Source organism: Hyalella azteca, unplaced genomic scaffold (genome assembly GCF_000764305.2).
Source record: "Hyalella azteca isolate HAZT.00-mixed unplaced genomic scaffold, Hazt_2.0.2 contig5580, whole genome shotgun sequence".
NCBI lineage: Eukaryota > Metazoa > Arthropoda > Malacostraca > Amphipoda > Hyalellidae > Hyalella > Hyalella azteca.
Genome location: NW_025935765.1, coordinates 467,659 through 480,018, shown reverse-complemented (window position 1 = coordinate 480,018; position 12,360 = coordinate 467,659). Strand labels below are relative to the sequence as shown.

General features: G+C 36.9%; 1 protein-coding gene across 5 annotated transcripts in view; it reads left to right on the top strand.

Moving 5' to 3' along the window:
- Positions 1–2,241: 2,241 nt before the first annotated feature.
- LOC108665694 (polypyrimidine tract-binding protein 2) overlaps positions 2,242–12,360 on the top strand; it is a 170,773-nt gene continuing 160,654 nt past the window's right edge. For all 5 annotated transcript variants that reach the window (XM_047880564.1, XM_047880563.1, XM_047880561.1 and 2 more), the window contains exons 1-2: positions 2,242–2,544; positions 2,795–3,114. In XM_047880564.1, the coding sequence (XP_047736520.1) occupies positions 2,436–2,544; positions 2,795–3,114 (429 nt within the window). In that variant the 5' untranslated portion in view covers positions 2,242–2,435. The remainder of the gene's footprint in view (positions 2,545–2,794; positions 3,115–12,360) is intronic.

Sequence of the window (12,360 nt, the reverse complement as noted above, 5' to 3'; positions counted from 1 at the left end):
ATTTACAATTAGGATAAACCTACGTGAATTGCGTTATTTACTTACAAATTTAAATTAATGTACAGAATGTGTCCGGCGTTAATTGATATGTGAAGCTGTGGTGTAATAAATAGGATGTACCAAATCAGGAACAAAAATGTATTGAAATATTTAAGTGCGGAAGTCAATCAGCTCTTTGGTCCAACAATTTTTTTTATAAATTGTAAATTGGTACCGCAATTTCCTAACCGTAAACCTTAGGATTCTAATCATGTCTATTTTACAGTGCTAAGATATACTGTTCACATAGAGCCTTGCTTTCACTCTATTGTGCTATTCTACACAATATACTAATTCCATACCAGCTGAGGACGTGAACTATTATTTTGCAAACTATAATAGGATTTGTCTGGATAGAGTCATTTGTGTTCAAATGTTTTTTTTTTCGATTTTAATTTCATTAACTGACTATACTTGCACTTTAAGTTGTCTTCTTCGATCTCACGTTGGCTTAGAAAATATAAAAATGAAATACGAGTAACTTCCCGTAACTCTGAAGGCAAGCATTGTATGGAAACTTTGTTGGGTAGAGAATTAGCTTGCAAAATGTGGTTGGTAGGAGCCTGGTAATTGCATCAATGCTGTGCTTTTATCCAGTTATGAGAGGCTAACGCGATGAGCTTTTAGTAGCTCCCATATACTAAATTCCAACCTCATGCAAGCCAGTAGTGTAAACTTTGGAAACCAATCGCTCACAATTTTGTGGTGTGCAGTGGGAGTGTTGAACAACTTTGTCTTTGTCGATAGACTCCTTGTTCATAAATATTCTTTTTAAAGAATATTTAGTTTTAGATTTAAACTCAATTTATAATGCTGCTTTAGTTCATTTTGATACAATGCATTAAAAAACAATATTCTTTTCTCAACAATAGGATTTGAATTTTTTATAGTTATACTCTAACTTATGGGCTTTATTTTTCTAATTATTAAATATTTTAACACATTTGTAACAAATTTTTAATGCTTGACGAGGCTAGTAATGCTGGAGTTTAAGATTCAAATTTATTGAGAACTTCTGCGTTTCCAATAAGTTTGAGAACATAAAAGTAGAATTATTAATTTTGGAACATACGAGTTGATTGTACTGGTTATATATGTGAACCAGTTTTAAACTTCCTTGGTTCCCTTGTTAATGAAAATAATTTCACAAATTCGCACACGGACGCTTTCCAACGTCTAATGTTCTTATAGGGTTTAGTCGTGACACCGCCCGTTCCAAAATTTAATCAAAAATAAATACAAAATTATCATTTCATTTAAAAATTTAATGAAAATAAATTGAAACATAAATATGATTAATTTCAAAGGTAGTTAGAAACTTTCTGTGCAAGAAAAATCTGCTCATAAACATCAACATTCAACACACGGCCATTTCAGCTTCAGTTCTTCGACGCCTGCCAGTGTATTTGGTGAAAAATTTGATCGTTCCCAGCAGAAGTTTCGCTGCCAAAAGTTTATTTTTGTTCGCCTCGCGATAAAGTAATGGCGTGGTCGACTGTCTCAAGTGATAAACTCATGTCACTTGCAAATTGCTCCTCATGGAGCCGTGGTCTGCTCGAGATAAGTTTACGAGCCACGGTCTCGACTTGGCACCTCTTCAACCAACGCCAAATGCAGCGCGCTACTCCCTGCAAGAAATTGCGACCGATTTTACCGGAAGATGATAACGTAGCATTTATATATTGTTACTTTATTTTGCGAGGTAAAATTATTGTTATAGGTATGTTGAAATTAAAGTATTTATTTAAATATATTTTAAAACAGCTGTACAATTTTTTTATTTTGAAATAAATCATTCATCCATTGAAAATTTGGTAGTGTATATGGGGACTTTATTTGCCTCTACATCTCAAGATTTATAGTTGTGCTCAATATTTAATAGATAATCACGTTTTCCAAATTAAAAGTTCACAATAAATAAAATTTTGTTTCCTTTAGTTTTGATCAATGTTCAACGATAGTTTCATTACAAAATGTTGAAAGTTATTCGACGGAATAATTATTTAGACATAATTACGTGGCTGAATTATCGCATTCTCTTTGTCCACTAGAAAATTTTCATTCTTCTATCATCCTTTTCATCTAAATTCTCTGCCTCTAAATTCTCAATTTATTCTGTATCATTCAACAAAACATTCTCATGTTAGAATTTTATTAGCAGTGGGAATGTTCATTAACTTAAAATGTGTTTCTTTCTTTCAGACGACCAATCTTCGTAATCAGCGTGACCGATAGATAAAAACGCAAAGAAAGTTGCGCAGAAAAGAAGTTGTGAGTTTTGAAAAGTCCTTTTACTCATTTTGTAGAGTCGTGAATTTATTAAATACTTCTTTTAAAGTGCAAAGGTGCTTTCAACAGATAACGGAAAGTTCTCAAAGTGTTCCCAAGATCCGCTTATGAAAAACGAATCTAGCGAATTTCCTAGCGCATTACATAAAAATCGTGAAAAATATAAACAACGGTGCTTCTCTCTTTCACTGTTCAACGGTCAACTTATTCCAATAAGTGAGTCCTCGCAATTATTCTAAATCCCTTATTTCCAATCCACTATTCTCCTGAACTCTCATTTATTCATGTCTTCTTGACTTCTATGGTATTTTTTACTACCTAGAATTTTTTTAATTTTCTCGGGATTTGAGAGCTACCACTGTTGGCTCGTACTTGCTATTGCTTTGGTGTACTCATTAGCAATTTTCCTTACTTCCTCGATTAGCGATATTCTTTCTTTTCATTTCCGTGTAACTGATACTCGCAGAGTTGGCTTGCAGCCCGCGTCTCGTGATGAAGAGACCGCTCTCTGAAGTCTACTGCGGTGCTCCTACTTTCTTCTCCGCTCTTCACCCCAGCGCTTCTGCCTTCACTTCCATCCCTGGCGCTGCTTCATTCTCTCCTCAAACATACGTTTCTTCTCCCTACTCTGTGCTACCTACTTCACCTGCAGTAGCAGTTGCTGCCGCCGCAGTCGCGCACCAGCAACAACATCATACCTTCCCGCACTTGGCGCAGTTGCCATCCTCCATCGCCTCCCAAATGTTGTCGTCATCGGCGCTGCCCGTTATGCAGTTCTTGGATCAGGTACGTCCATCAACCACAAATCTTGTACAAAAATAATTTCTTGTAAGATCCTTCCAGTCTATTGTCGTGGCATTTCTAATTGTCTCACATGTTGCTCTGACTCGATCATTTCACCTCCAAAATTTGATTTTTTTTATTTTACGAACCGTTCGGTGGATTTTTTTACTTCATAAAAAAGGGATTCCACTTTTAAAAAGCTAGATTTCGAAATTGGTTCACGATAAAATTAGTTAAAACGCAACTATATCTTAACGTGAAATTTTATATGCCTTTAGGCAAGAAGGCCTCTACATATCACTTTAATCAATTATCATTTTTTATCAACTTCAAACTTTTGACAGTAATCAAATGCAAAATGTAAATTATTCGATAAATGCCTTCATTATCCCAAAAATTCAATTTCTGTTTTATTCAATGTATGAGGGAATCCTAATTAGGAATAATGAAATGGCAATGGACAATAATAGAAACTTCAAGAGCGTAAAGAACGACCCCCAAATGTAATATGATTGTTACCGTCTCAGATTTGCGCATTTTTCACAACGCCATCGAATTAACTTCTTGCATTTCTCGTGGATGCTTCCGAAGTTGCATCTCGGCCGTCGGATCAGGCGATGGACTCGCTCGTCCGATTTCGTCAAAATTGAATTGCCATTTCCAAACGGCTGTTTTGGTGCATTTCGCTTCAACGAACTCCATTGACGCGTCAGTCTCTGTTAGCTTGTTTGAGATTGTGCTTCGATTGTTGGAAGCCTTTTGCCGTAAGATTCGTTACTGTGTAGCTCTAAAGTTTAAATTTATCCTGATTTTCGTAGCAGAGTCACGGGGTGTAGTTCGCGTTGATGATCTGTGTTGTAGCGATTACGTAAATGAATTTATCAGTCTCAGAATCGAACGGAATCTGCATCTAGCGAATGTAAAATGGTCAATTAAAGTGAGTTTATATAGACTCCTTTGACTCAGCTCTCCATCAACCTCAGTTCAGGAGAGTGGGACCGTTTGATTCAGGGCAAGTCGAGTGGGACCGTTTGATTTCAATGGCAATAAATCTTTTGATGATTTTATAGTCTGATATTCTCAGTTGGAAAAAATCTGGGGAAATATTTCTTTGTCAATAAATGTTCTGAGAATCTACGAGAAATGTTTGTATTCACGAACTCGCTTTATTTTGAACCCCGGTTCTCGGTTCGTCTGCCGCCCTTGGCTCACGATTTTTTACCCCTCAGGGCCGCTGTCGCGCGCACCGTGCGCTTTGAATTGTTTATTTGACGAGACCTGCACGGCGTCGCTTCATGCGCACTGATCTTTTGCCACGCCGCCCCTCTGCCTTCTCTTCTCGAATTACATTCGCCGTTCTAATTTAATTCTCAGTTTCATGATCGATATTGTTGATATACGAAAAACACACGATCAATATTTGTTATCACTACGAAATTATAATACTGACGTACTACACTATACTTAATATTGCCGATGAAATGACCAAGTTTCGCATTACGAACGTTGATTGAACTCACAACATAAAACAGTTGTGCTCAGGAACCGTTATTTGTCTCGTATAATGAGAATCAGAGCGAATAAGAAGCGGGAGTAACTTCTTGTTTTGATCTTAACAAGTCTTTCATGTGAACATGCGTTCTATTTTATAACATGTGGCAAACTGATCGGTGCTATGCTTTCAGTATTTTATGGCTAATAAGTCATTATCACTCCATTCATTTTAAATCTGCAATTCTGTTCTGTGGATAACTTCCTTTTAAATGAAACTATTGATACTGATAAAACGCGAGTTTAGTTAGAACTCAAGCAAATACAGTAGTAAATAATCGAATATGTAAGCAATATCTGCTTTGCCTAGAAATGTGAGCTGGTATCAGAATTTTTTTAATTCAACTTCTTCATAAATGATTATAAATTTGATTCCTGTTCTGTTCGTTCACACTTGTCTAGCTATCGAAACCGTGTTGTGGGGTATGTTCTTTCGTTTTGAAGTAGAGATTTGTCATCTCCATTCATACCTGATTCATCTTATATTCCGAATCTTTGTCTTCTCGTGATATAAGTTTATTTTATTAAATGCCGTAGTTACTATTTCATTCTTATATTTCCTAATTTCAGAGACTTTTTACGTTATTCCTATTCTAATTTACACTTTTTTTTAATTTTTTTCTTTTGATTTGAGACTTTTTTCTCATTTATTGAAAAAATGCTCTATTGTGCTCGTCATGTCCGTCTGTGTCTGTCTGTCTGACCGTCCGTCTGTCCGTGAATTCACGTTTTCGTCGACGAGAAAATGAGCTCTCTGTCACTCACTGCCGTGAGTACTGAGTTATATTTTTTCTTTCCTACCTTCACGATTCGTTGAGTCCAACTCTAGTCAAGTCAAGACACGTGATATTTCTCCTCGTAGCCGCCAAGTTCCGGCTCATTTCTATCGGTCTCGCTCATCGATGACAAGCTCCTCAAAATAGACGCATTTTTTACGATCAACGGCGACTCCCTCATTGGCACCCTTGGTGTCGGACAGCTTGTCAAGGAATCCCTATAAAAGACGATCGATTTTCCTGATTAAACTTTGATTCCCTTAGATAGGTTAAGCCGGAGCAACTCTATAGAATCGTTTTAGGTTTAATTTGTTTGAAGTAGAACATTTATTATGGAACTTACATGTTTTAATAACCCTTGAGTTTAACGTCTAACTGTTGGCCTATCAATTCATGACTCTATGATAATACATTTCACAGGAGATCATTCTCGTTTACCAAGAATAGCCAGAACTCTTGTTATCTTGACGTTTTCATGAGTCGCTATCAGATTTCGCAAATTCCCCTTACTGATCAGTACCCTTAATTGTTGCCATATTTAATACCATGTGTTTCGTTGCACATATCAATTATTGCCGTAATCCATTTCATTATTTCTTCCAGATCAGTCTCTTAATTGCCAGTGAAGTTCTACTTAGCTTCCAAAATCCACACTTCCTCTCAGTCTTTCTCAATCGCTTCTTCTCGCTTATATTTATGCAGGAATTGTGAAATGTTGCGCTTTTGCAACTGACTGCAGCACGACACGCCAGTTTCCACACCTTGTCAACATGTCAGCTCTCCCCAAGCCTTCTGCCAAAACAAAGCGGGAGATGGCGCTCCCCAAGTAACTCGATACAACAAATCCCTATCCAAAACTCTGCTTTTTTATTCACTCGGACTCTTTCTTTTAAAGATGCCGATTGAAAATCGATTTCGCTGCGGAGAGATTCTATTCGGTTTCAGTCTACGCCTTCGATCGCTGCCAAAATCATTCAAGTAAATAAAGAGTGGCTAGAGTTTTTTCGTGTCATGGGCTGTCTGTCACTCTTCAAAGACCTGCTGCATTACATGTTCGGGACATCCACCGCTAGGTTTGATAAACATTGTCATCTTGTGCCTGCTTGCATATTCCAGAAATATTCTTACTTCTCCCTCAAATTTCAATTTTCATTCGATATCACCAGAACCATCTGTTGGCTTTTTAATCCGTAGCTCTATAATAATACTTTTACAAGAGATAATCTTCTTTCGCTTTTTAACATTGCAAACGACGTAAAAGATGTTGTTTTCACAATTGGGGTATTTTTAGCGCATTTTCTTATTTATGGAAAAAATGCACTATATTGTGCTCGCCATGTCCGTCTGTCCGTCCGTCTGTCTGTCCGTCCGTCCGTGACTTCACGTTTTCGCCGATGAGAAAATGCTCTCTCTGTCACTCACTGCAGTGAGTACTGAGTTATATTTTTTTTAGTGTACAACCATTTCATTTTAGCAACGAAATCTGGTCCCAACTCGAAAAAAATTTCCTTCGTTCCCAAAAAGTCATTTTCATTTTCGCAAGAGTCTCGTGAGGAGCGCGTAGGAGTGTCCCCTTATTTGGCCGAAATTATTATTTGCACTCGAGTTCTTCCCATGACACGTTCCTAGCAATTGACCATTCTCCTCTTCTTTCACTCCGGAGTAGGAACTTTGCAAGCTCGCTTAAGAATTTCATTGCTTCAAGGATAGTAAATGTGAATGTTGCGAGGGTGTAATTTGTACGTGTCAGCGTGTAGACTCGCCAAGCAAGCCTTATATGGTCGTCTGATGACTAGTAACATATTGCATCCTCAATGAGAAGAAATTCGAAGGCACCACGCGATGCCCATTTATGGTTACATGTTGGCGTCGCTCAAGTGTTTAGCTCATCGTAAAGCTCGCTGCCCTGTAGCAAGTCTACGCCCACGACGGTATATTGTTCATAATCTGTGGGATCTGCTCAACGGGTTATATAGATGCTCTTTTTGCATCCGGTGCTACGTTATCAAACACAAGGTTATATCGGGATAATTTCCGTTGACCATAAGGAACCATAGCTATACTATAATTTTGAGAGCGCACTCTTTGGGTTTCTCCTCATTTAGCGTCTTGCAACGCGCTGAGAAAACGTACCTGTACTATGATATTCAAAGTACATCTAATTCACAATATATCCTAAAGTGCACCATGGTTCCTTCTGCCTCAATAATGTCTATGAGTTATTTATATATTTTTCGGAAAATGTTCTCATTTACAGGCTAGGCTGCAAACTGGGCCGTACAGCAGCAAAATAGTAATGTAATGGTGGGGTAATAGTTGTAATAGTAATGTGACATTCCAATCAGCGTCCACAATTCTTATACCAAGTTCTTCACTGAGAAAAAAAATTTAGTATTGAAGTCTTGTTTAAGAAAATTTAGGCCCAACATAATGTATTGAATATCGTGGCCTAAAGTATTTGCATAATAATGAGGCCCCAACTGTAGTATTGAATATTGAAGCTTTAAGTCATGCATCCAGAACAGAATTGATTACCTAATTTTAATAACACGTTTGTGAGTATTATTCGTAAAGTCCAGAATGGAATAAAATTATTACTAACCGCATGAAAACTGCTTCGAAAGCACGACTTGTCCCTGCCGATGCTCGTCGAAATGTTTGGATGGGATTAGCAGCAAGGCATGAATATTCAAATAATTTTAAATGCCCCATTAGCCAATACTTTAAGAAGCATATTTATTGAGCTCATCCTCATTTATTTTTTTTACCAATTTTGAGTGACATCAGTTTACTGCAGTACTGAAGTCAACATTAAGTTCATACCCACGACGGATCTTATTTTATGTAAATCACATAAATTGCATACCGTCGAAACTATCGTGCGTTTATCCAACATCCTTCGAGTCTCGGTCATTGCAGCACAATTCTTAGTAGCTGCTTTCAATTTTCGTCATACACTTTATTTATAAAACAAAGGAGTGCAGCGGCTAGCGCGTGCCCCCATGCGTCAACAACAGGCTAGTCGTGCATGATTGTTTCCTCGCATAAACATGCGGCACTTCAGGTAATGTGAGTCACGGCGCGCTCTGGGGGAAGGGAAGATTTTCAATGAGGTAATTCTCTATGGAATTCTTGCATATGAATTCTCTGTGAATTCTTGCAATATATTATATATCCGATATATACATATATATGATATATAATATATAATATAATCGTGCATGGCTCCTTCAAAACGTTCAGGTTCGATTTATTTTTTCATTACTACCCCGTTTGATACAATTTTCAAAAATGTACAATTTAGCAATAGGGTTAGAATATCAATTGGTTAATTATGCCCTTGGGTAATTAGTACAATTTTCTTGCTTAATGGGTGTGACTGAAAAATTGTAACAATGTGTATGAGGCTCACACCTTCAAAAAGGCACGAATCTTGCATTGCACAATGTTCAAATCTAATGCATAAATTTGAATATCTGTAGTGTTAGAATTAGTCAATGATGACAGCATTGACGGAGCTCATACATAGGTTTTGTGACATGTTAAATTGAATAACAATATGAATGAAGGATTCCACCGGCATAATTGTGCAGGGTTTTTTAACAGGGAAAAATTATGCTATGCTTATGTTTTGATGCTGTAATTTGGTTAGCGGCCTATCTCGTTATTTACAAACGCTATCTGATGGTAGTTAGACACTAAGTTTAATTCTATTTATTTTAATTTTTATTTCAATTTTAATTTAACTTCGGTTTATTTTCGGTCTCTTACGCAACGGAATTCGTGCGTTGATTTAGACTCCCGCGTCCGGTTCCAGAGTTTATCGATTTGGTGTCACGGAATCGCTGAAAGTTTGGCAACACAGATAGTTTGCTGGCGATGTCTATAACAAAAACAATTCTTCGGGTTATATTTAACAATGAGAATATTTTGCAAATTGCATATGATACTTCTGATCACTTTTTAACACGATGTGAAAATTTTCAATTTTTATAATGCATGCTACTAATAAATAGCATAATATATTTACTTAATTCTTTTGAGTTTATAGGTCATCCGTGTGTCACTCGTGGTCAAAATCTATTCAGGAAGAAATAATTGATAAAAATTCTCTCGTTTTATTCGTCAGAAATGTCAAATAATCGATGTGAAAATTCTTGTGGAAAACGAGCCAGAAAAGTTGACGAAGCCTGCAGATGCGAGGGTTCGTGTTCCAAATACAAATGATCGCAATACGCACGCAATTAAGACGGCCAATCAAGAGACGAGTGGTCGGTATCGGACACGCGTAATTAGATCGACTGAGATTCTCTTGGACCGCATGCGCTGTAATTGGTAGCCAGTGAGCAGCGGTGACACCACCACAACCGCCGCGGCTCTTCGTTGACACAGACACACGAACCTTGTGGACAAGTCGTGCCGTAGATTCTAGTTCGAAGCTTCCGTCAGCAGGCTGGTCCAGCCAGTATATCGTTTCCACTAAAACTAATTTTTTTTCATCCTTACGTTCAATTTTTTTCTTTGAGTTTTTGAGGAATTAATGTGTTATATGGATTTCCGTATTTTTTTGTTGTTGGTTTAGATATCTCAGTATATTATTTAGATATTATCAGGATATTTTTGTTCACCGAACAGTTATGACAGGCGAACAACGGTGTCTAGACAATGAAGTTGAAAATCTGTTTCAACAATTTCATCCTAGAATTTTACTTTGTGCGATGTTCATTGGAAAAACCATTGCGAAGCCGTTGCGAAAAAACGGGGAACCATTGGAATTCTTTTCGTGGCTTTACAGGTGCAGTTATGCTGTTATTTATGACTGGTAATGTTGCCTTTTATTTTTACGCTTATACAATTATACATATATTCATTCGTACATGGCGTTTGGCATTTCTCATGCCATCTCAATAATATAATGCATTCGTCTTAATCAAAGACGCCTTCTCTGGTTATTCAAGTCTTGACGTTACAGGACAAAAAATAATCCGTTACTTCACGCTTCCGTGAAACTGAAAGATGACCTGTTATTTCACAGCTTCGTGTACAGGTAATGACGGCAACGCTGGCTCACGCTGCGCGTACATTGATTTTGTAATCAGGGCTCCTATTTCTTATTTTTGATCTTTTTCTTCTTTGAGTCCAGGTTATTAATTCGCGATCGTCGTTCATTATGAGTTCAGCATGATAGGAGCATGGTCGTTGTTATAGCTGTTATTTTTATGTTAACGGGTCAATCGCCATTAAATTATGAGTGGATGCTTCGCATAAGAAATTGTGATTTCTATTTCTTAAGCCAATTTTGCAATGAAATGTCAATTTTTAACATTTTTCACTATTCGTGGATTTGTGAAACTTCCGAAACTTTTACTTCTAAGTCGGAATTTTATAACATCGTCGCGCAAATCTTTCCTTAAAGAGTATAAAAATTTGCATCCAGCAGGATAACCAGTACCGAGCTTGTGGAGAATTCCATCAATAATGTTGTCAGACTCGTAAACCTGTCACCGATTCTTAACACGTTGACTCCGAAGTGGTACATATGGGTACCACGAATTGTATTTCTCCAGGACGAAGTGGCACATAATTCAGGGTTGCCAGATGGCCTAGAAAAAGGACAAGTCCGCGAACAAAAAAGGCCAAACAAGATCTATAACTCGATATGTACTAGTACATTTAAAGGTTTCAGTGGAAAAATTAAATTTTTTCCAGTTTTTTCAATTTAATTCAGAAGTACTCCTATTATAAATTTAGCTTGCCAACGCAATTGAAAAAACTAAATCGCGGAATTCATCCGGGAAAAAAAGATCGTCTGGCAACCCTGTTTCAAAAAAGTATAAAAATGAAATAATAGTACAAGATGAAGCAATCGCAGTCAACGTATTAACCACCCGGCCACCTTGCCGATTTCGACCAGAATTTTCACAGCAGGTAGTGGGTTTTAAACATCCGACTTGATGCTCCAATCTAGATTATCTCAATCACTCGGCCACTCTGATCGATCTGTCGTCTTCATTCTTTTTGGAAATGAGAAATAATCTCAGCCATATATTTGTCTTGAGAGGAGGATTCTTCATATTCTTAAACTCACGGCAGGTCAATTATGGCGATAATGAGCAACAGTTGCGCGCTGCCGGCCGCATTTGGGAGGTGAACGATCTCGCCAGCGCGCCTTCCTTCTGGTATTGCTTACGTTCCTTGGAAACGCCTCACTCAATTGTCCCGAACTTGTTGTGACAGGAATCCTATATCACTCTAATTTTCGCCGCTAGTTAGAAATGTAAAACAGTTAAAATGTCTAGAACTCCAAACTTTTAAAACTGTTATCTAAAAAAACAGTTAAAACAGCTAACAAGCTGAAATTCAATAAAATTATTCCTTGTTAAATGCTTTTTATCATTTGCTGTTATTTTTTATCAAACGTACAAGTTTAGCTTCATTTTGTGCTCCACTTAATTTTTTTGTTTCTTCAAAAACTCAACGGTAATCATTTTTTCAGAGTTCACTGTCGCAATTAAATATTATATTATATATAATGATATATTATTATTATATTATATTAAATACTATGTATATGATCTTGGTTTAGGGCACCGTGTATATGTCATTCATAACGTTTCCGAGTTCATTGCTAGTAATTTCCTCTTTTAACGCTAAAGTTCTTCTTAAATTTTGAATGCTGATAAAGACAACTTTATTTTCCGGCACATGACTAACACAAATACAATATTAGTGGTCCAATAATTACAGTGCGCAAAAATAACGGTAATCGTTTATTAAATCATCTAATAATGATTAAGAATTTTCATGAATTCCCATAACGAAATGCTGAATTTTTATGAGATTTGGTATTAGCAAATTTAAAATTTATGTCTGATTTATTTATTCATCTTTGGTTAATGGGATATTTAGTGAAGTTTTCAAA